At 45.2% G+C, this 24,039-nt stretch overlaps 1 protein-coding gene across 2 annotated transcripts in view; it reads right to left on the bottom strand.

The window, feature by feature from the left end:
* Positions 1-247: 247 nt before the first annotated feature.
* The window catches only part of PHACTR3 (phosphatase and actin regulator 3), a 100,574-nt gene continuing 76,782 nt past the window's right edge, over positions 248-24,039 (bottom strand). For both annotated transcript variants that reach the window (XM_039719354.1, XM_039719355.1), the window contains exons 9-13: positions 9,245-9,300; positions 5,285-5,346; positions 4,311-4,451; positions 3,001-3,077; positions 248-1,489 (exon numbers count right to left, since the gene is read on the bottom strand). In XM_039719354.1, the coding sequence (XP_039575288.1) occupies positions 1,474-1,489; positions 3,001-3,077; positions 4,311-4,451; positions 5,285-5,346; positions 9,245-9,300 (352 nt within the window). In that variant the 3' untranslated portion in view covers positions 248-1,473. The remainder of the gene's footprint in view (positions 1,490-3,000; positions 3,078-4,310; positions 4,452-5,284; positions 5,347-9,244; positions 9,301-24,039) is intronic.

The raw sequence follows: 24,039 nt of genomic DNA, 5'->3' as shown, positions 1-24,039 counted from the left end.
ATTCAAGCCTTCAGCTGATAGTCAAATTAAAATGTTGACACCACCTCTCCCAGGAGTCCTTAGTTCCTTCTCCCACTGCACTGACCCAGATTTTGGGTTGCACTGTGTCCTTACCTTCCACTCCTGCCTGGCAGTTTCTCCAGGAGCAGCTCCAGTTCCTGTGATTCCATCCCAGCCTGCCAGAACTGACACTGTGTGGGGGCTGTTCCCCACCTCACAGCAATTCAGTTGTAGTCTATACAAGCACTTTGACAAACTGCATTTTATTATTTTCACACTTCATGGAGATCATCTCAATGAAGCTACAGGACCAAGAATGCCTTTTTCAAGTTTTTAACATTGCATGACTGCCTGGAATGGCAGCACTTCAGAGTCTTGCAGAGAAATGTTTGTCTGGTGAGTGGATTCACCCTTTTTTGTCTCATCACATGTGATTCCCAGCTATCAATGTGTTATTTTTCTCACAAGTTTTTTTTTTTTTAGTAGCATTGAGTAACTCCTCAGGTGCTTCTCCATGTCAGGCATTATTAAAATGCCTGGCTTTACATTTTTCTCAACCAGTTCCATTTGCCTTGTTATTAGCATTTAGTAACTTTTTTCTTCTTACTGTCAAGAAAGCATTAAAACCATTTGTTTGCTCAACATCAAAGTACATTGTTACATTTCTGCCTCTGGTTGTTCCAATTTAGTAATTTGGAATAACAGTGAACCAAATTGTCATTTTTAGAGGGTCAGAGCCTCAGCTGGTGCAGAGTGACAACCAGCTTATGGAAAACCTTAGTTGAGATCATCCTTTTGCAGACCCTGTGTTGATGAAGAAGTCAAATGGTTTGGTGCACAATAATTATCATCTCTTCCCAATTATCCCTGGGGAAAAAAAGAGCTTTAGGAAACATGTTCATTTCCTGCAATAAGTAGTCATTTAATTAAAGAACAAAAGTAACAGGAATCAAAAATGCTTGCAGCTGTGATTCTGTTAGACAGTATATAAAAAAGAATGAAATTATAATACATTAAATTAGTTTTTAGAACATGAACTCAGGTGTTTTACAAACTAATTGTGGTAAGTTCAAAATGTCTTGTCAACGTAATACTGGATGACAGAGTGTCATGTCCATTTATGTCAGAGGCCTTGGAATGGTGAAGCCTGTACATGCACAACATCTCCTTTTCCAAGGCAGCCTGCAAACAGTTCCACTCAGGTGGGAAAGGAGAGGAGGAGGCTCTCCCAAGTAGCTTCATTCAGTCTTTTCCAGCAGCTTGTCCCACTCCACAGGCCAGACTCTTCTGCCTCCAGAGCTCGGGGCTGGCGTCCTGTCCCCAAGTGCTGCAGAGGCTTCACTGCAGAGTCCTTCTGTCACATCAACGTCCAGGGAGCCTGCACTGAACTCAGGGAAAGGCGTCAGCGTTCCCTGATGTGTGTCCAGCAGCAATATCAAAAAGTAAAGACAGATTCTTCTCAGAAGAAAATTTCTATGGCCTGTGAAATCTAGGAGAAAAGAGAGACATTTTTCAAACCACTTTGCAATAGAATTCAATTATTTTTTATTCAATTATTTTATTTTAGATTACCAACATTTTTAAAAGCCCACAGAAGTATTGATTTTGTTCAAAGGTACAGTGACAGTGCTGATGAATATTAGCAACTCTTAATTTTCCCCAGCACATTCCCAGCCCTGTGCCACGACTGCAGTGCAGGTACAGTCCTCAGGGCCAGTGTACCTTGTCTGCATTTCTTTGGGAATGCAATTGCAAATCCAGGTATGTAGTTGATGTGGGTTTTTTCTTTTAGTAAATGAAGCCACAGTTTGTCACTGGTAGCAATATTCTTCACTGTGCAGTGATCTTGTTTTTTTTAAGAGTTAAGCAATGTTGAAATGCTTCGTGAAGAATGAGGAGATACTGTTGGTGAAATGTGTGATAGTCTTGTGAGCCTAGAATAAATATTCTTCTTGCTCTGGAGGCTTGTTCTTTTGGCTGAGATCCATAATTAAAACCCCAATCATATGTAATGCCCTAGCACTAATTGTAAATTGGAAGCCTGTTTACTCCTAATATCCTGAACAAATTTCCAAATCTCTCATTATCATGTACTCAAAATCCCCAGGTAGCTCCAATTAGGAAATGTGTAGCTCACTGCCAGACTGAAGCTGCAGCCACCCCTTTTCCCTTCCCACCTTCATTCCATCAATGCAGTGAAGCTGCTTTGCCTTTCATGATGCCTTTTTGCAAATACCAGTGGCTGTGCAATCAGCCTCTCATGTTGTTCCTCCTCTTGAAGAAGGGAAATGAATGTTTTAATCTGTGTTTGAACACAGTCCCTGGCACCAGGGCTGGCACATGGAGCAGGCACTGCCCTGACCAGGCTCCCAGTGGAATCTCCAGTCACGTGGAGAGTGACACCAGCCCAGCCCTGTTCTCTCTCCTGACCTCCTCCTGCCAGGGAGTTAAGTGTCATTAATTTACCTGGGGCTCCTTCCAATAGCAACTGCACTGACAGGGAATACTGAAATCCCCAGGCTGAATCCTTTAGAACAAATCCAATTAGAACAAAGGCATTACCCCTGGGCCTGTTATGGTCAGTGCAGTTCTGTATTTCTGAGCAGGGAATTTTCAGTGTTTGTGATAAGGCTGCAGACTCAAGTACATTTCATTCAGAGATCTTTAAACAGTGTATTAAGTTGTTCTACTTTAAAAAATTCATATTGTTTTCTGTGTTACATACTTTATTTCTTTTTTGTCCTATCTTTGGTGCAATGAATGCCAGCTGAGGGATGCTCTGGAGAATGTCTGCAGGTTTCTTGGAATGTGCTAATAAAACCCCTCCAAAAAATCAGAAAATTGGGTTCTCTTCAGGAAAAGAAACGCTCCCATTTTCTTTCAATATTAACCTCCCTCTGCCTATTCTCCCACACCCAGCATGTAAGAGTGAAATCCACAGGTTCAGGAGTCAAGCAGAGTTTTTAGGAAGCAGCAGAAATAAACAGGTGGAAAACTGACCTTGTCAAATGTTTGCTCGATGCATGAACCTCCATTTCATTGCTTTTGTATTCATTCAGCTCCTTCCGAATTGCTGCCTAGGAATCAAAAAGAGAAAAACATGAACAAATTATGTTGTGTTTGTGATTAAAATCCCAGACCTGTGGGGCAGAACAGTTTTCTGGGGTAGAAAAACCAAGGATTGGGTATAGCAGAGCACTCTGTGCTGGTATAAATGCTGAATGTTTGGGTTGTATGGATTGGTGACACAATACTTCTCATTTGATATTGATTGCTGACAGGGTCACTGCTGTCTAGAAGCAATTCTGACAGAATAACACCTCAGAGCTGGTTGTCTCACATCTAATAAGATTCCAGTTAAAATTTATTAAGGATTAGGAGAAGCTGCCAAGAAATTGATCCATTTTTCAGTCACAAATGCAAAGGTACAGCTCTGACCCTGACTTCCTGATGTGTGCCACCAGGATGAGCAGAACTGTCACTTTCTTCAACCTGCCTTGTTAATTGAAACGTGAACACTGACACAGTACAACCAGGAAAAGTCTAATTGTAATAAAAGTACATACAAGGAAAATATAAAACCCTTATTCTGTTGATTACTATGGAATAGCTTATTCACCATTTTAGAGAGTTTGGGAGAGCAGCTACAGGAGCAGAAGTGCTCTGTTCCTTTTCTGTGAGTCCTCTAAACCCATTTTTGCCTTACTGGGGGGACACTGGGATGGAAACCAAAGTGTTTGATATCTCAGCACAAAGCCACGTTAACAGTCCTGTGTTTGCCATTTTCCAGCCATTGTCTCAGCATCCTGCTCCTTCTGCTCCCTGCAGCCCTGAAACTTCCCAGTGTTCTGGCTGGAATCATGGTGAGCTATTCTTACTGCTCAAGCCTCTAAATGTGACACTTAAATTGGGCTGTGAATCAGCTGCGTGGCAGGTATGTGATGGGACAAAATGAGAGCTCAGGCTCGGGAGAATGTGGGTCCAGTGCCTCCTGGAGCATTCACAGGAAACAGGAGAGGAAATCTTTGCATGTTTGGGACAAAACTTCCAGTCTGAGAATAAAGGTTAATACTCTATCGGCTGGAAATGGTTTTGATTTGGAGCCCAAATATTGTATCCACCTTTCTGGGTGTGTGGGTAGAAGCCTTTCAAGTACTAAATAGGCTTTCTTATGACATTGGTATGATTGCAACATAAAAAATCATGGTAAAGTTTACAGAGATGAAATGTTGCAGAGGTTCAAGTCTGTTGAGAATGGGATGTATCATTACAAAGCACGGAGAAAGCAGAACTTTGTGGTTTGCCAGTACCTTGTCTGCTGCTGACAGTCGTGTCCATGGTTTGTCTGCTCTCCTGTCGTAGTCCTGTGCTTTTGCCACTTCCACATAATCACTGAATCGAATCAGGATCTTTCTGTCTCTCAGTTCATCAACTGTAGGTCTCTGGTTAAGCTGTATTCAGAATTTTTGTGAAATAAAACCAGGGTTAATAACAAATGAATCAGTAAAAAATTCAATATTTGCTTCTTTTCATCTTGGCTCAGTGTGCATTTACAAATATGGAAAACCATCCAGCCCCTGGAAACTCCAGGGAAATATTTCACCATTTGGAGAACTGCTAGGAGAGTAATAATGGTTTAAATGGAGTTACAGCACAGTGCCTTTATCATGGACAAAAGTAGAAAATATTTTAACCCAGATATTGCTAAAATATATTTTCAACATGTAAAGGAATCATGATGGATTTTTTATGATCTCTGGACAATTCTGGATGCTGGAGGATGTTCTACTACAGGCAGAGGCAGATTGTCTGTGTGAGATTCTCAGCACTAGATCTACTGTAAGAATTTCAGTCTAGCCTGAACAAGTTATCAGCATGTTTGGTCTGTAATTCCATTAGGGATTCTAAGAACAGAACAACAAGATCTCGTCCTTATTCTGAGAATATTTTAAATGCAAAAAGAAATGTACTATGGGAGCAGACCTGGTGTTCAGCAGGGAGTCAGCTCTGCTACAATGAAAAAGTCCTTTACCAGCAATGGAGCTGACAAATATGCCATAATACCCATTTTCTGAGTAAGTTTGTATCTAAATATTCTAGTAAATCTCATCTAGCTGAGATATGTATGTCTATAATTGATATTACCAGACACTGCTACCAGACACTGCTGAGGAGGATGCATATTAAGGGAGGTTCTGTGTAATAATAACCTCCATGGCTAGGTGATATTATAGTAATTTTACTAAATTTCTAAAAGCTGATAGGAGGTATTGCAAGGTTTTACCTTTCTTGTCAGTCTCTGCTTGATTTCCCTCCTCTCCTCCTGTTCCGTTTGATCATTTCGTTCTGCAGAGAATATAAAAAAGAAGATGACTTTCCTCATGAGGAAGTTTGGTGTTTTCCCAGGTTCCAGGCAATAATGAGCACAGCCCAAGGAGCAGCTGGAAGTTGTGTGTTTTGGTAACTCAGTGCATCTCTGGTGTGAGCTGGAGCACGGAGTCACCTCTCCGTGAGGACACGGTGCCAGTGTCAGCTCCGAACTCCGCGGGGATTTAATGAAACAGCCACACCAACGCTCCACTGGGATAAACCTCAGAAGGAAAATCAACACACTCCATAGCTGATCAATCATCCTTTTTTACTCCCCATCATATTGCTGGAGCCATTCATGCTGTCAGATGCTCAGAATCATTGCAGCAGCTCCAGGGAGAGCCCGTTCTGTCCCCAGCGCTGCTCTACCAGGCTGCATCACTCCTGGCACTGGCTGGCACCTTGGCTTTCCCTGACATGAGACCCCTTCCTCCTGCCAGGACTCCTGTGCAGAGCTCTGAGCTCAGCCCCTGTCTTTGTGTGTTGTGCCTATTAACATTCCAGCCGTGAGAACTCCTACACACTGCCTCTAAAAATAGCCCAGAGTGCTGTAACGCTGAGAAATAGATCCCCTGCCTTAGGAAAGGAGTTAATGGCGTTTCTATTCCCAGTACTATCTGTTACTAAATTAAGGCGTGAGCCCGTGACCTGAACAAAGCTGCAGAGCCAGAGAAAAAGGTTTAACCATTCAGGGATTCTCTGGGTACTACTCTGAGGCTGATTATACTGCTTGCATTAGATATTTCCAGTGTTAAAGCACACACGTGATTTCTACTATGCCTCCAAAACCCACTAGCACTGCAGATGGATTTCCAAGATATTTTTAACAATGAAGCATTTCTCTCGCTGATTTTTTCACTCATTAGATGACACTGGGATGCAATCAAATCTATTTAAAATAACATAGAAGCGCACAGCTCCACCTGGCAGAATTGGGAATCAAATGAATTTAAAATGCTATAATGTGCTGCATTACAGTTCAGTGGCAAGGCACAAAATGTAAAGAGAACAGGTCAGCTAAAATTAGTGCTGTGTCAGGGATGAGCAGCTATTTCAGTCTGCAATGTGTAAAAGAACAGGCTTTCAAAAGTAGAGGGTATTCTTAGATATAGAGACACCTGCAAGAAGCTATTCATTCAGATTTAATTCACCCATTTTACAGTAGATATTCCTATTTTGTAATTTTTTAAAATTAAAAATAGATAATTTTCTGTGGTGTAGTGTCTTTTAAAGATACGATGTGATATGCAGTGAAAGAACTGTCCAGAGAAGCTGTGGCTGCTCCGTCCCTGAAAGCCTTTGAGGCAGACTGGATGGGGCTTGGAGCAACCTGGACCTGTGGAAAGGGTGCCTGCCCATGGCAGAGGCTGAAACAAGATGATTTTTAAGGTCTCTTCCAATCCAAACCTTTCAGTGATTCTATGACTGTAATTCCTGAAGAAAAGCCCAAAATACACATTTCTGATGAAAAAATACTTTTCTAAATATATTAAATTATTCACTTGAGTTCAGTGCTTATTTCAAGCTCCAAGGGGTAAAAGAAATAGTTCTTTTACAAAAAAAAATAACCTGAGATTTGACATGAAATGCTGGCAAGGGATTCTAGAACTCAGGCATTATTACTCAGGCAGCCCAGAGAGGCTTTTCCCATCACCATCCTTCTGCCCACACAGATCCATTCACTGCTGAGGGCTGGTTTTGTAAATCTCAGCAGAGATGCTCCCAGTGCTGAGGGGGCCTGTGTAGATCTGGAACTCATTCTGTGTGACACTAAAGCATCTCCTTGGGCTCACAATGAAGCAGGGACTGCACAGTGGGGCTCAAGAGATGCCTCCTTGGCTCTGGGTTCAGCGTTCTGCTCAGCAAGGACACATCTGACACCTGGGCTGTGATTTTAGTTCATTTGCTTTTCATGCTTGGTGGGAAGCCAGCAGTGTTTCTGTGGTTAAAGGACTTGGAAAATCAACAAAATTGTAAGAAAGTGCTGGCTTTAAGTTTGCTCTTTAAGTGTTACTTTTATCTCAGAAACAACTCCCTAAAGGAGGTAAGAAATCATTTTTTCAAATCTTGCTGAGATTTGCTTTAAAGGGCAGTAGTTGTACTTTGCAATACGTTTTTCTTTTACCAGAGTTGTACAAATGTGAATTCTGAGTCCACAAAAGAACTTCTGTCAGCAGTACCAATTATGGACATTAAAGATGGTGGGAAATGCACATCTTAAACTTGCACAGACCCTTATTACACCTGGAGGAGGTTGTGGGGATTTCACTGAAGGGCTTTTATACTGCTACAGCTATACAGGATACTCAACTTTTATTATAATGGCAGAGGTAGATAAAATGGAAGTGGTTCTGATCCCAGCTGAACCTGTATAAAGCCTGAGCAACTCAACAGAAGTCAATACATCTGCTCCATGCTGGGAGCTCTATAAATGAGATACAAATCTAGACCAGTATGTTTAGCTGGTATGCAGGAAGTATCTTTAATTCTGCTTTATCTTCTTTCTGCTTTATCTCTCTCTAAGCTCATTATATGAATGTATTCAAACTTTTTTATTATTAAAACTGGTCAGTTTAACCCAGATTAAGGATGTAACCAACACACTTCAAAAAGTAAACATAAAGGAACAGATTTTTTCAGTGGAGATCAGCTTTTCCTTAGCCAGGGAAAAAACCCAAAGAAACAGATTTTCAGAGATCTTGGTTACTGACTCTTAAAAATCTGTCTCCATATAGTTCAGGATCTTGGGTTATTGAATTTTCCTGCCTCTCTGGTACATGACAGATGAAGTTTGGCCAAGTTCACCCACCCATGTTGCAAAGAGGTTTCCTTTCCTCCTCAAGCTGTGCACATGCAAAATAGAGCTCATTTTACTGTGTGTGATCTGTGCATTGGAACTGTACAGAAAACACTGCTAAATACAGGCTGCTTGTGGAACCCCTTTGTGTGAAAACTGAAATAAAATCCCCAATAACTTCAATGGCAAGAGCATAAGGTTTTTCCCTAGAAATCACTAAGAAAGTTTCAAGACACAAAATTGTAGGTAATGCAATGCTGATGACTTTTTTCCCTAGTGAATTACAATCTCATGATTAAATACAAATCAAACAGTGTAGGTAGGCAGCACTGCTTGTGTGACAGTTTTATGCTTGTTTAATGAGAATCTATAGTTCACATCATTCTGGGTTTTGTCTTTCAGAGCTAAAGAGACTCAATAGCAGAGGGATTTCTCCTTTTGAGATCCATAGTGGAGACAATTTCAAAGCTGGCTCTCACCTTCCCCTAATTCAGCAGTTTTAAGGGAAGGGATTATGTCCATCACTTGTTTGATCCCTTGGAAACACTTAGGAAAAAAGTTGCAAGTTTTGCCTTGTGAATTTGAGAGCTGCTGAGAACACTCCTCTGTGACAGTGCCTGTAACAGGCCTGGGACTGGCCCTCCAATAATTCTGGTATCTCAGGCTGATCTGTGACTTGGCTTTGGAAGATCTCCAGTGACATGAGCAAAAAGATCTGGACAGAATCACATCTCTGCAAGGATGCTTCCCCCAGCCACTCTATTGACAGTGCTTGCCCTGAAAATCCATATCTTGAAAAATGTCACTCCAATTCTCAGGGAACTGTGACACTCAGATTGTATTCCCCTCTTGGACACCAGTAACAGTGGAATCAGAATGAAAATTATTTGAAAGCCTGAACCTGAACAGTTCTTTTTGTCCTCAAATTGCAAGTCTTTGTGAAAAATAAAAAACTTTTAGGTACAGAAAATTATCCCAGTGAATTAATTTGTCTATTTCAAAATAATATGTTCTGGACATGCAATCACTAATTTCAACAGACATACATAAAATACTTTAGGAAAAAGAAGTACTCACGTTTCAGTATATTCCTTCTTTCTAGCTCCTCAACAGCGGGTCTTTGGCTGAGTCGCCTGCGGAAAAACACCAAAATCACATTTTGAACCATGCCTGTTCTTTGGAAAGTCTGTAGAATTCTGACTTCTGGTTGGTGTTTTCCTCAGGAGGGGACTACAAAATCTCTCTCCAGGACTCGTGAAGAAGGAAAAAAAAAAAAAAAAAAAATCCTGGCAGAGAATTCTTTCTTATTTTTCCCAAGTGCCAGGAATGCAGGTAAAAGTTCTCCTCTAGTTTGCTCTGCTGTCAGTGAAATGCTTCCTTGGAATCCACATCCTTTTCATCTGACTTTCCAGACAGTCAGCACTCTCCAGAGGTAAAATTCACTCTCAAGGTGGTTATCAAAGGAGTTTCACAGAGATCTTCTGCCTCTATCACTGCCTTCACCTTTTCATCACACACAGCAGCGCGTTTCCTTTTCCCTACTCACACCAGCGGCGCATCCTGACAAGGGGCAGGCTGGGCAGAAACAAAGCTCTGCTGTGATTTTCATCCAGCAGCCTGATCCCCCAGCTCTGCTCCTGCCTGCTGAGTGCAATTCGTGTGCTGCTCACAGCCCGGCTGTCTGAGCGGAGTGTCTTGGTTCCACCTCCCCTTCTCAGTAGTGCTGCCTCAGGATTGACTCTCCCAATCATATGATCGGTGCCACAGCGATTTTATTGCGCATACTAAATGAGACTCCCCCACCAGGCACTGGGTATCTGCAGAGGATCTCAGGTAATTGGAGCCCTCCCCTAGGCAGGCAGACACACACACAGAGGCTGCATTTGCTGGCTTTCGTGTCAGAATGCAGCCAGCAGATCGGACAGAGCTCCCGATGCTGCCTGGCCTGCGCTCTGGCGGCGCTGAGCATTCTCATCGCCTGCTCCCAGCAGATGTTGCCAAGCCCGAGATGAAGTTACAGACACAAAGAGGCACTCAGAGCAGGGACCACACTGCAAACTGCTGCAGTTGTTCCTCTGCCGGGTATAGAAATGAATTATTATAAAGTCATGCTGTAACGGGATCTACATTTTATCAAATATGGAAAAATTAAGTAATTGTTAACACAGTGCAAAAAAACCCCAGTAAAATCACCTAATTCTAGTTTTTCCTTGTTTTGTAAGCCCCACCCAATATACTTTCTAAATCAACTCTGTGGTCATACGTTGTCAGACCAACAACTCCTCACCCTTTGTTAATTAAGCTCTCTGGACTTTAATTAAAACTCTCATCTTTGGCAACAGGAATCACCACAACTACTGCACCAAATTCACACCAACAGAAACCTTAGATAGAAGAGCTCTTGTGCAGCAACACCTACAGCCTAACTCACTCTCCCTTCTTAATGCTTTGTATCACCTAAGGCTTTTCTCCTGACCTCTGGGTCAGATACTCCAGCAGCAGAAGCTGCAATAATCCCAACTGGAACAGGAATGATGCTGAAACTAAAGGCTTTAAACATGTATTTTAAATTCCTGTTACCCTTTGACTCCTCCCTGCATGTCTTGGAAATTACACAAGTCCAGCTAGGTTTTGTTTGAAACAGATAAAGTGCATTTTGTAATATAAATCAGGGAAGAATGCCTTGCTTGGAGAGCTCCTCTGCAGATGAAAGGTCCACCTGACCTGCTGCTCATATGCTTCTCTCAGCCATTCTTAATTATAGCCCTGACATGCGAGATTAATAGATTCTCACAAATCTGTATATTAGATTTCAGAGGCCCCTTTAAACTGGGAGATTAAAAGCCTAATAGAATAATTAGAACAGTATGAGAATGGAAATGTATATGAATATTCTTTGATTCTGCGTGAATGCTCTGTATTTATATACAATATGTATGATGATTGATTATTTAAACCCCATTTCCCTTCTGGCTTTGATAAATACATGTAAGTGCTCGTTTTTCTGAGCACACCCTCAGCTTTACCTTCAGCAGAAGGCAAAGGTGCAGACAGACACAGGAATATGTGCACATGAGAGCATTGCAGGGGTTTATTCTGGCCTTTTCAGAGATACAGACCACACTTCCAAACTTTGCGTCACAGTCACAAGACTTTGGACTTTGGTTAAAAATAAATTTCTAACAGGGTTTCAGGAAGGTGGGGATAGAGTGAAAACAGCAAGGACAGGGAGAGTCACAATCAAACGAGAAGTGGCAAAAACCTCTGACAATGTTGCTATCAAGGTCTGGGGACATTTCGGGACTATTTGTTATTTCTGCTGTTCAGGAGAAGCCTCTCTGTGCCCAGAAACAACTTTCACTTCCTTCCCGAGCTGCTGTGGGGTGGCTGGGCCTGGGCAGCTGCTGAAGGTGAAGGGCTCCAGGTGCCCTGGCAGTGCTGGGTCACAGGGGCTGGAGCTCAGCCCGGGCTCTGCTGAGCTGGCCCGGGGGGATTTGGGGCTCCAGACCCCCTTTCTGCAGGACTTCACTGCAGGCACCCAGTTTGGGGTCAGTGGGATGAGGCTGTGTGTGGCACAGTTTGGGGTCATTGGGGTGGGGTTCTGTTTGTAGCACACAGTTTGGGGTCACTGGGGTGGGCTGTGTGTGGCACAGTTTGGGGTCATTGGGGTGGGGCTGTGTGTGGCACAATTTGGGGTCATTGGATGGGGCTGTGCAGGCACACAGTTTTTGATGATTGGGGTGGGGCTGTGTGTGGCACAGTCTGTGGTGACTGGGAACAGGGCTGTATGTGGCACAGTTTGGGGTCACTGGATGGGGTTGTGGCCCAGCCCCATCCCCAGTGGGCACAGCTGTGAGAAGCAGGTGAGCAGCACTGACAGCAACGAGCCATGGAGCGTGTGCTGACCAATCACCAAGAGAGGGAACAGAGGGCACATGGGCACAGTGCATCCACATAAGGGGTATGAAAGGGTGGGCTGAAGAACAAGAAGGGCAGACACTTGCACCCTCCTGGAGTGGTGTTGCTGTGTATGGGTGGAAGCCTTCTGGGATTGTACAGGGATGCTCTGAGAATTGTGGCCATCTCAACTGTGACACGTGCTGTACACTTTATCACGTGTGAAGTGACTCCACGGCCTTGTCTGGTCACCTCTCAGAGCCAGACGCCCGTGGCTGCTGCAGGGCAGAGCGCGCCCTGCCCGAGCTCCTCCATGAGGGCACCTCACCCCCACAGCGGGGTCTGGCAGCCCCAGGAGCACCTTCAGGACCCACCTGCAGGCAGCACAGGTCACCCCTGTCAAAATCCACACCCCTCCTGAAGGAGCTTCAATGTAAGAAACCATTTTGGGTGAGTTTGTGCCTCTGCCTGGGTGAGCCGGCCTCTGGGTGCTGCAGGCTCAGAGCACCAGGTGCTCTGTTCTCAATATTTATTTCATGTTTTCCCTGAAGCTGATACATGTGGAATCCTGTCTCTGGCAGAAGCAGAAACACCCCTGTGTGCTGAGCTCAGTGAGTTTCGTGAGAAGGGACTGTCCATCCCTGGGAGGAGCCGTGGCCTCAGGAACGCGCCACACCTCAGGGACACCGGGCCTGGGGACATGGCCCCGGCTGCCCTCACACCACAGGGAGCACAGCCAGAACGGGGCATGGAGAGCCTGAGGAGCCAGAGAGGGGATGCTCAAATCCCAGATTTAAAGGAAACAAACTCCAGCTGAATAACAATTACTAGCAGACTGCAGAGCAGGGGAGAATCACTCTGGTGTGAGGTTCTGGAGGATGAAACAGGCACCTGCCCTGAAGGAGCCTTTGGGAAGGCTAAAACCTGAGCCCTCAGTGACTATGGATGGTCCTCACAGGCTTTGCAGAGAGGGGATTTTGTGTAAGGCAGGTGATTTTTAATCAGTCCTGCCTCATTTCCAGTGAAGTCCCTGCCCCTGGGTGAGGAGGGCTCACCTGGGCCAGCCTGGCTCCTGTGTGCCCAGCAGCCATGGCTGGAGCTGCCATGTGAAGGTCTGAGGTGGACAGGAGGCTCCAGCACTGCTGCAACACAGCATGGTCACGGCTGGTGAGTCTTGTGCTTTTCATTTCTATTCTTTTTTCACCCAGGGACTCAGCCCCACGTGGACTCACCTCAGCAAGGTGACTGTGAGCTCCATGGGGAGCACTCACATAGTCCAACACTTCTGTTGTGTGACAGTAATGATTTCCTTTCAGCTGATTTGGATATCTATTTCTTGCTTCTGGGAAAAACAGCCAATTAATGCTCTTCTGTTCTTGGGTGTTATGAAAAACACCCAAGAAAACCTAGGTTGTGAAACCTTGTTGTGAAAACCTAGGTTTGGGTATTTCTGTGCTGTCTGGTGAGGCAGGAGTGTTCTCTGAGCACCTGTGGGGCCAGCTCTTTTGGGAAAGGTCTTGAACCTTTCTTGAAAATGCTTAAGTTACTTGCAGGCTGCTCCTACCTCTGTCCAGCTTCCCCCAGTGTCACTGGAATTGCCATGGTCTCATATTAAGAGTGCTCAGCCCAGGACTTTGCTCCTCTGGTAGTTTAAACCAAGGGATGCCAAGAGATCAGTGAGGGGAGCTGGACTGGCAGCACCTCAGAGGTGACTGCAGCTGCCTCTGGGGAACTGAACACAACTGGAGGCACCAGAGCCACTGTGCTGCAAGTGGTGTCTGGTACAGATCAGAGATTGCTGCACACGTGTCAGAGATGCTCCAAGCTTGGACAGACACCAACATTTCCTCATAATACTAAAGTAGTCACCATAAGTGTGTGTGGGTAAAAGGGGATGGACACACAGTATGTTATGTGCAGCTATTTCTCATGTTCAGAAAAATTGCAAAGACTTTGTGTTACTGTTGTTCTGTGCAAAGTGAGCATAAACCTTCAAGCAGCAGGTATTCTTCAGTGGTGTGAAGCTTGGGAAGTGTTCTGGGTGTATTTTCAGGCTACTTTTCGAATGTTTTCTCCAGTAATTTGAGCTCAGAGAGATGATAACATATATTTATTATAATCTCTAAGAAGCCAAAGACTTTGCTTGCTCTCATGTTCTCCCAGTGCTCCTCCTGGGGGTGAGAGGAGCAGGTCATTGCAAGTTAGCTCAGTCACCTGTGGCTCTCCCCAGAGCACCCTGCAGGTACAGCCAGCTGCTCTCAAGGCACCTCAGGTGCTCTGTTTGCTCATGGCCTCGAGGTATTTGTTTTCCCAGTGCAAGGAGCACATGGGAATCCTGTGATGTCCATGAGCTCCCTCTGCTCTCAGAGGGGCAGGGGAGCTGTGGGCCTGGTTTGTTCCCTTGGTGAGCATGTGTGGTGTATAATTGCAGCAAAACATCCCTCCCTCTGCCATCAGAGCCCTGCCAGGATCCTGCTGGACACCAGCACGAGTGCAGATGTGGATTTGGGGGGAAAGCCACAAATGGCTCGTCCCCTCTGGAGCAGGGTCACGTTTGTGAAGGCAGCGACTCGCACATGTGCCTCTGCCTGCTGATCAGAGATCAATATTTGCTTCACACTGCCAGGTTGGCTCCTTCTCATTGAAGGGAATGAATGTCTTGGGAGCACTGTTACACAAGGCTGATCATACTGGACAATCACAGGTGACTGAGTGCTCAGCAGGCCGAGGATCTGCTTGTCACCAGCACCCAGGGCTGCTGCCAGAGGGCAATGCAGCGATGTGTCCTGGGAGCAGGGGCTGCTGCCACGTCCTCTGCCCTCACAATTACCCTCAGCAGAGTCTGCTTTGTCCCTTGTGGGAGCTGCATCCCAGCAAAGGCACAGGTGGCAGGTGTGGGCTGGTGTGAGCCCAGTTTGGGACAGGTACAGGCCCCTGTGTGCCTGTGGGGCTGTGCTGACTTCCCACACCTCAGACAATCCTTCCTTTCTTCCTCTCCTCTTATTAGTCTGTATCTCACCTCCCTGCAGACTCAAGCAAGCATTCAAGCAGAATCCTGAAAAACAGCTCAGGTTTCTGTGGTTTCTTATCTGTCCCCAAAATGTGTTCCTGTTTCCCAAATATATTTTTTCACAGAATCTGTTGCACATTATCTGTGTGTAGAATTGCCACAAAACTGAATTTCTTTTGGATTTGTAGCTGAAACTGAAAGTTCTACTTTGGAATCCTGTTGCTGGTGTTACTGAGATCCATGTGATTCTGCTGATCCTCTCCAAAGGGAGGAGTGAACTGGGTAGACTTGGACACGTGCATGTGCCTGTGGACCCTGGACTGACAAGGGAGCAATCAATCCAGCCATCAGTAAATGAGCTGTAGCCAGCAGCAACTGCATTGATTGTTCCTCATGTCAGGTGGTTTTGCAGATGAGCTGGGAAGGGAGGTGGTGGGAAGGATCCCTCTCAGAGCCCAGGCAAAGGGAGGAGAAATGGGAGTGCCCTGCTTTTGCTTCTCATGAAGCTGCTTGTTTCTGCTGCCCATCAGGAGGCAGAGGCTCTGCCTCTTAAATAGGCAGCTCTGTTGCCAGAACATCATGTTCAATTCAACAAGAAGTTTATTTTCATCCTTCCTATAAGTAGCTGTGAAGAGGATGTGTGCCAGGGCTTTGAGTCACCCACGCACTGCACTGTGCCTGCTTGCAATGTACAATTATGGGTAGTAGTAAATCCATGGTGGGAGGGACTTCTCTGTTACTGTCTGTACAAAATTAGAAGGCAGACACCGAGACACAGACTTGTTTTTACCCCAAGGTAATTCTGGATCGTGTAAAAAGTGGGAATTGATGTGCCAGCATTTCCCATAACAAGAAAATCATAGAATCGGGATAGTTTGAGCTGGAAAGAACCTTTAAAGGCATCCTGTCCAACGCCCCTGTGATGAGCAGGGACATCTTCAAGCAGATCTGGTTGTTCAGAGCCTCATCCAACCTGACACTGAATGTTTCCAGGAATGGGACATCCACCACCTCTCTGAGTAACCTGTTCTAGTGTTTTACCACCCTCACTATAAAAATATTCTTTCTCTCATCTAATCTAACCCAACCTTCCTTCAGTCTAAAACCATTCCCCCTGACCTATCACTATCTGCCCATGTAAAAGGTTGCTCTCCCTCTTAGAACCTCCTTTAATCCCTGGGAGCCCCAACATTGTCTCCTTAGAAGCTTCTTGTCCTTAGCCTGAACAACCCCAAGGCAGAGGTTCTCCAGCCCTTGGAGCATCATCCTAAGAGCAGTTGCTGAGCTTCTCAGCAGTAGGGAGCTCAGAGCAGTGTGAAAAGGGTGAGCTGCTCTGGTAAATGCTGTGAGTTGCCTTCTTTAAAGTTCCCTGATATTTGTGTCTCTATGCCACCAAGTACTATTTTTTGCACTCAAATAACAAAACTGCAGATCAACACAGAGGCTATAAATATTGCCTTAATCACATGTGTTATTTATTTGTTTGGCCTTTAGTTCTGTCTGGATTTTCAAAGCTGCAAATCAGCACGAGTTCAGTTAATTATGTTGTCACTCATCTACCACGCAATTACAGCTGTCCATCACTATAATTTCTGTGATAGGAGCCCTGCAAAGAGTTCAGATTTCAGCTGAAATAGAAACCACACACTTGCCCAGCATGACCCTTGTATCATAACCCATTGTCCCTGGAGGACCTGCCCTGTGACAGGTTTGTTATTGCACAGGGCTGTGAGCACTGTGTGGGCTGAAACAACAACACAGCCAGGATCTAACTGTGTCAGAGGATTCAGGTGGAGAAGGCTGGAGGGTAATCACTGCTCTCACCACCTCTGAAAGCCCTGCTGCATTTGACCTTTGGGTGTCTAATTTTCCCAAGGTGTGAGGAAGAAGAGCCAGGCACAGCTGGGAGCAGATCAGGGCCCAGTTCAAAGCTCTGCTGCAAAGCTCAGTGCAGCTGCTGAGCATCCCTCCTCCACCTCCAGCAGGCTTTTGCTTTCATACCTCTCTCCACACTCAGACAAGGACTCTTGGAGGATGCTGTTGCATGCTGTGGGACCAACATAACACAACAGCTTTAAATTTCATCTGAGTTATTAGTTAATATGCAAGAACTAGCATGCTGACATGGGGTTTAAATGTAGTAACTGCTTATTCAGAGCAGCAGCTTCCTCATCTCCCTTCCACTTGCTTCCCCACTCTGTGGTTTAGCAGAGCTGCTGAATAGTGGATCTGTCCTGTTTAGAATTACAATATTTAGTTATCTGGGTGACAAAAGTACAAAGGGTTGTTCAGCCAAAGACATGTCCCTGTCTGTAGTTTGATGAGTGTCTTGTTCAGCAGCCATATCAGTGTGAGCAGCCCTGTTCTCACCAACAGCAGCTTGTTCTCACTTCTGCTCTGCTTTGCAGCTGGGCAAAGAGCTGGTTTGGGGAATACTTTCAAGCTAAAAATAGCTCAGCAAGGCAAAGTGCTAAAAGAACACACTCTTCAAATAACAGAGCGAGTGGTGCAGCTCCCAGTGCCCCTCCTCTGCTGAAGGCTGAGGAGAGCTTCAGGCTGGGTATAAAATGGGTTTTGGAGGGTCTTCCAGCAGAAAGAAACCAAGTGCTGAGTATGACCTGGTCACATTGTGCAGGTCACTGAAAATGGTTAATAACATTTCATTGTAAAGCAAGAGATTTTCTTTCTTTTTTCCCCCCTTTCTTTTTTCTCCTGAAACAGGAATGGAACCCTGTGTTCCCACAGAACAAAAAAGCAAAAAGCAGTGCTACATATCTTCTGCTGAAGTGATACTAAAATCTACTCTGATAGCAACTTCATGAGCAGCAGGAGGGAGTCTGAAATAAGCAGCAGACAGAGACAAATTTCAGCTCAGTGAGAGACTTTCCTGTCCTAGTGACAGTTGCATACTCCTGGGTGCTTACTGGGTTATGATTAAAAAAAGAAGAAAAGGGGGGGGCGGGGGGGAAGGTAAGAAAATAAAAAAATTACATTTTGACTTCACTGTCTGACCAATACCTAATTCAATGTTTGTGCCTGTTCTCCTCCAGGGAGGCTGGAACTGGCTTGTCAGCCACCTTAGTGCCCTGCACAAAATGAAATGTCTCTATGTTCGTGACTCAATTTCCTGGGAAGGCAGGAGTGCAGTTCCAGCCATGGCAGTCAGTGGGGACAGGGACAGGATGACAGAGACATGTCACTTCTGTCTGTAGCCATTTCAGAGTTATTGTCCACGGATGGAAGTGTCCCAGTGTGTCCTGGCCTCAGCTGGGATGCTCAGGGCTGCACTAAGATCCTGCAGTACCGTGCACTTAATCCATAAACAGTTGCCCCCACAACAGATGCCACTGCAATGTGCAGCTGTGGGATTTGGGTCACTGGAAGAAACCACAGCTGGATTTGCAGAGAGCAGACAAAGTATTGGTGTGTGTGGGCTGTCAGCTGTGTGTCAATCTTCCTCCCCCCTTCACTGGATGCACAAGGATTTGTGAGTGGCCCTTCTTGCCATGGGTGGGAGCTGCTGGGAATTTCCCCACGAGGTGTCAACTCTGGAGAACATCCTTCCCTGCCACCTGGAGGTGCATACCACCAATTGGCTAACAATTGGCTAGGTCTGGGAGGTGACAAATAAACCTCTGCAAGGTGTCTTTGCAGTGAGGATTTACCCCAGAGCTGGGGGTATGGAGCTATGAACCTCCTAACCCAGCAGCTCCAGGCAGGAGGGAACATGCTGTGACACTTCTTGCAAACCCTTGGTAGTGACAGGTTTGCTGCCAAGGAGCAGCTTTCTGAATTACTGAAGTAAATCAAGGCAAATGCAGCACTCTCTGAGTACTTGGTGTAATCCCTGAAGGAAAAACCTAAATGACAGCAATTTGTGGAGCTGCAGCTGCTGCTGGGACAGCCAGGCCCTGCTGGGAGCTGTGTGCGGCTGCACAGCTGCTCCCAGGCTGCAGGAACCTGGCTGGGAACGCTCCCCTGGCAAGGCAAGCACCTTCCAGTTCTCGCCTGTCACTCACCCACACAGCTCTGCAAAGGATGGGATATCCCTGCCTGCAGACAGCATTTCACCATCTGCTGTACTACTTCTTGTTCCTCTCGTGCACACTTTTGCTGGCCCAGCATTTTCCAGGGCAGTCAGACCAACAGCTTGGCCTCACGCTGTCGCCAACCTTGGCTGGCCAGAGCCACAGCAGCCTTTGCCCACAGCAGGCTCTGAATCCTGCTCCTTACTGCACTCTTATTTGCTTTTAATATTTTGCCTCTTTCAAAATTTCTCTTGAGGTTATCTGTTGGTTTTTCAACGCAAAGAGTGTTCCTGCTCTCAGTGCAGAGTGAAATGAGAAATTCCATTGACAGTTCAAATGCGTGGCCCAGAAAGTCTGTAGGAGTCCCCTGGTCTCAATAATCATCAGTTTTGTCGTGCTTTCACCAGCAGCTCTCACAGTGCTCTGCAAAGCTGGTCTGTGTGGTTATATCTGTTGTACAGATTAGGAGAATGTGACAAACTGTCTTGTCTGAAAAACCAGATTTGCACCCCCTCTGGGAATTTTTTCACTTCCCTCTGCAAGTGGTATTTCAGTAATTCTGTTTTCCTTTGTTTTTTAAATTGGACAGGATGAGGAGTATGACTTGTCACTTGATGCCACTTCAACACTGAGCACTGCAGACAGGCTAATTTACAGGAAAATACAGGCAGGATTTGAGAATTAAAATGTCATCCTCATATTCTGCCTGCTTTTCCCCAGAGCCTTCTGGGACCCTCCTTAACTTCGTTTAGGATCCTGTGTTTAGCTATGGTCACGAAAATCCAAATAGAATTTGCTGGCAAATTTCATGTGGAACAAAATATTCTGATCTTCTGAAAACTGAATAAAATGTAAGAATTCAATTATGTAACGTCATGTTTGGAAGTTACAGCCGTGATTTGTTGTGGTACAACACGAACTGTCACTGCCAAGGCTCAAGGCTGCCACACAAAACCTTTGGGAGTGCTCTCAGGGAAGGATCCCCTGGTGCCACCTCCGTGATTGTCCTCAGAGCTGTTCCCTGCCTGAGGAGGGACTGCAGGTGGGGAAGGGCAGGCAGAGCTGTGGGAGCTGGCAGTGCCTCCCAAGCTCAGACAGGCCCTGGCTCTGTGCACACACCTCCCTCAGAGCCATTTTCCTGCCTTTTGCAGCTGCTCCTGTCCCTGCATTGCAGGGCTGGGTCTCTCCCCCACCAAAACTCCCAGCTGACCCCGAGCCTCCTGCTCCCATCACCCTGGACCTGAGCTTGGCATTTCCACACACATCATTCATTCATTCATTCATTGCCTGTTACCTTTTTCCTTCATGGTGTAAACAGGCTGATAAAGGGATTTCTGTAAGCTTAACTGCACAACGCCCATAAATAAAACTTCCCTTACCACATCAGTCCTGGTTTGTTTAACCTTCTCTTGAGAAGGAGGATTTTTTCCCCAGCTGGGTGGTATTTGGAAGTGCTGCAGCCACTCCCAGGGATGATTATAACAAGGCTGCAGTGTAGCCTGGCCAGAATATGGCTTTTGCAGACACCCTCAAATTAGGCTGATCTCTGTGCAACAGGCCAGCTGCTTTCTGCAGAGACTGCCGAGAGGGCCTGGCTTTAATTTTTTTTTAACATAATTTTTGAAAAACTAATGAAGTATTAATTCATTCAGAATTTAATTTGCTTAATGAATATGATCATCTCAAGCAAATGACACTGGTGGTTGAGCTGTGAGCCATGTTGGTTTTGAGAGGTTTTTTTCCTGCAGTGAGGCACTCAGGTTTTATTCTGCTCTTTGTTTCTTGCCCGTATGCTGTATAGCTTTATGAAAGCAAAGTGACTGGCACATCTTTGCAGAACAATGGACTAACTAGATTGCAGTACCTATTTCTAATGTGATTTAAGAGTCAGATTTTGTCAACTTGCTGGTTCTTGTTTCCCAGTTGCCTTGATACCCTCTGCATAAGTGGACTTTGAACAGGAGGAGGTTCTCAACCTCCAAAGGTGTGGTCCATTTCTTCTTAATTTAACTGGATAAAACCATGAGCATGGATTGATAAACCTAGGACTGCTTGGTTTTGTTTGTTTGTTTTCTGGTGTGTTGTATGTGAGAGCTAAAAGAAAAGATAAAAAATAAGAGTGCTTTCCAGGAAAAAAAAAAAAACACTCTCCAGAGTCTGGGGAGGTCAAGGAAGTGTGCTGGCCACTTGGATGAGTTAATTATCCTGAAAAACAGATACTGAAGGAAGCTTGCAGTACTCTGGCTGACTCAAATAGCTCTCAAGACCTGGTTATACAGCTGCAGCTTTCCAGCTGGGTACAGGCAATGGAATCAGTGATTTAGCTAGAGCCATGCTTTAATAATTGATACAATTGCACATCATCTATTGAGGAAAATCAGTGACCTTCTGTTCTGACCTGTTTTCTCTCCTTCCCCCACTTCCTGTTTTCTAAATATTTATTTCTTTCATTTTTCTCCCCCCTCACCTTCTCTGAAGTTATTTCAAAAACACAGGAACTGTGCTAGACTGACCCAGTTTTTTCCATATGAAAGCAGCAAGCCCAAGCCTGTGATTCCTGGAGGAACTGAGATCCTGAATGAACCAGGCTACAGAAGTTGTGCTCAGAGCTGCAGGAGGAGGGAACTGTAGTAACTCACAGAATCTGGTGAACCAGAAACTGCAGGGTATGAATTACAGTTTCCTTGGATCACATGTGCTGAGACACAGTTTTCTTGGAAGAGAGCCCAAAAATATGATCAAGTTCTTCCTGGGAAAGCACAGGTGATTCATAGGAGAACCCTCCCCATAAAGCAGGGATAGCTCAGTGCTGTGCCCAGGGACAGTGAGTGCAGCTGTGGCTCTGCACACTAAGGAGCTTTTTCTTCTCCAAACCAAGCCACATTTCAGATTTTGTGGGAGAAATACCCATTTAGGTATTCTGCAGGCAATCCACTGCAACAGTCATGGTGACACTCACTGATGTCCAGTCTGCCTATAAATTTGGTTTTATAAATTCAAAAGGCAAGTGGGAGGAGAACCAACACAACATTCAAACTTTACCTCTCTCTTTAAAATTAAAAAAAAAAATTAAATCTCTTTACTCCTCTTTCTAAAATATAAAAATTTGGTTTTATAAATTTAAAAGGCAAGTGAGAGGAGAACCAACACAACATCCAAACTTCACCCCTCTCTTTTGTTCTCAAATGCTTTGAAGTGGCACATCTGAAATGGATGTGTTATAAAAAAAAGCAGCCAAACCCCTTTCTGGCTGAGACTGTGCTTATACAGTTCACAGCCTTTCAGATACACACTGTCCATCCCATCTGGCTTCTGTTCCAGCTAAGTGAAGTAAGGGCTTGGCTTTAAGTACGAAAACATTTTTCCTGAATTTCATTAATAGATCTAACCCAAAAAAAACCCGTAATCCTAAATGCTCTCAGTGACACAGTGACCATGCCATACAAAGTGAGGGCTGGCACTGTGAATGCCTGAACCCCTCCCTGCCCAACCCTTGGGTTATCAGGAGCTCACAAGTGTTCCAGCACCTTGTTCAGGTCAGCTTTTCATCCCACAACAGCACAAATCACTGTGACAACCAGAGCAGCTTACTTTGGTGTCTATCGATTAAGCTCTGCAAATTAAATTAAAGTAATTTCTTTCTGTAATTACTTTTACTGCAGACTCACATGAGCTCAAGGACCTGAATCATAATCCAGTGTAAGGTGAAGCATTACAGAGCATTACTGGCATTTTATGCATTTCCTCTTTGCTTTATGACTGCTTGTCTTACCACGGGGGTAGAGCTCAGATCTTCAGGCGTGGGGAGGTGCCCAATTTCTGGGAAAGGAGCTGAGCTGAGCATGAGCTGCTGGTAGTGGGTGGGCTGGCAGGGCAAAACAAGTGCACTGCTTTCTTCCCAAAAAAGGCTTTTTCCTTATTCAATAACACTTGCTTAAGCAGTTTTTCTGCAAGTTTATTTATGTGATTATGCTCCTCTGTGATACTTACAGCTCTCTGCACTGTGATTTTTTTATTTCTAGTTTCACTTGTGCCACTTATGTCAGATCTATTCGAGGAATTGACTCTGTGTCCCAGAAAAGGCCCTGTATATTCCTGTCTGTGTTTCCCCCTGCTGCTCTGCTCTTCTCTTGCCTGCTGTGCTCTGACCTGCTGCCCTTGCCTTCACTGTGCTGTGGAAAACAGGTTTGATTAGGAATTCCCAGCACTGGAGCCAAGCAAGTAGAAGAGAGCAGTGGAAGGAGATAGTGTCTTCCCAGAAGACAATCTTTAATCAGCTGTGCCCTGGGAATTTGGAACTTCATGTTGTTGCCTGGCAGAATTTACTGCCTCTGCAGTGACATTGCCTCGTGTTTGCACAAATACTCCCCATTTTCAGCAGGAGGTGAATGCTGAATCCTCAGCAACACAGGCCTGCACTGGGGGCACCTCTGGGATGTGTGCTTGTGCTCAAACCAGGAAATAACCCAGGACAGAGGCAACCATGGTTCAACCCTTTATAAATGAATTAGTGTGTTCAACAATTCTTGCCAGACGAGCTGTGGGCTGGTCTGAGACAGCAAATTGCTCATTCTGGTTCAGCTGCAGATCAAGTCTCTTGCCCAGAGCTGGCTGGGTGCTTCATAATTAATTGTACAAGTGCTGCTGAAGCAAGGAAGCACCTCTGGTTCAAGAGCTGCTGTCCAGAGGGGCTGGTATGATTACACACTCAGGGAGCTCGGCAAGTAAACCCGACCAAGGGATTGGTGTTAGTGAGGCTGGTTCTATTCTTGGAGTTCAATAGCTGAAAGGGAACAAACCTTTCTCAGCCCTTTAGACAAGAGCATAGCATCGTCAAGGTACAGCATGTACAGATGCACTCAAACCTCTCCAATGTTTTATTTGAACTGCACTGCATCTCCCCTGGACTTGAAAAGCCATGTAAACAGGAGGCTGAA

The sequence above is a fragment of the Passer montanus genome, unplaced genomic scaffold, assembly GCF_014805655.1.
Source record: "Passer montanus isolate IOZ18808 unplaced genomic scaffold, ASM1480565v1 scaffold41, whole genome shotgun sequence".
Classification (NCBI taxonomy): domain Eukaryota; kingdom Metazoa; phylum Chordata; class Aves; order Passeriformes; family Passeridae; genus Passer; species Passer montanus.
The sequence above is the reverse complement of the archived record's forward strand: the minus strand, read 5'-3'. Positions and strand labels throughout refer to the sequence as shown.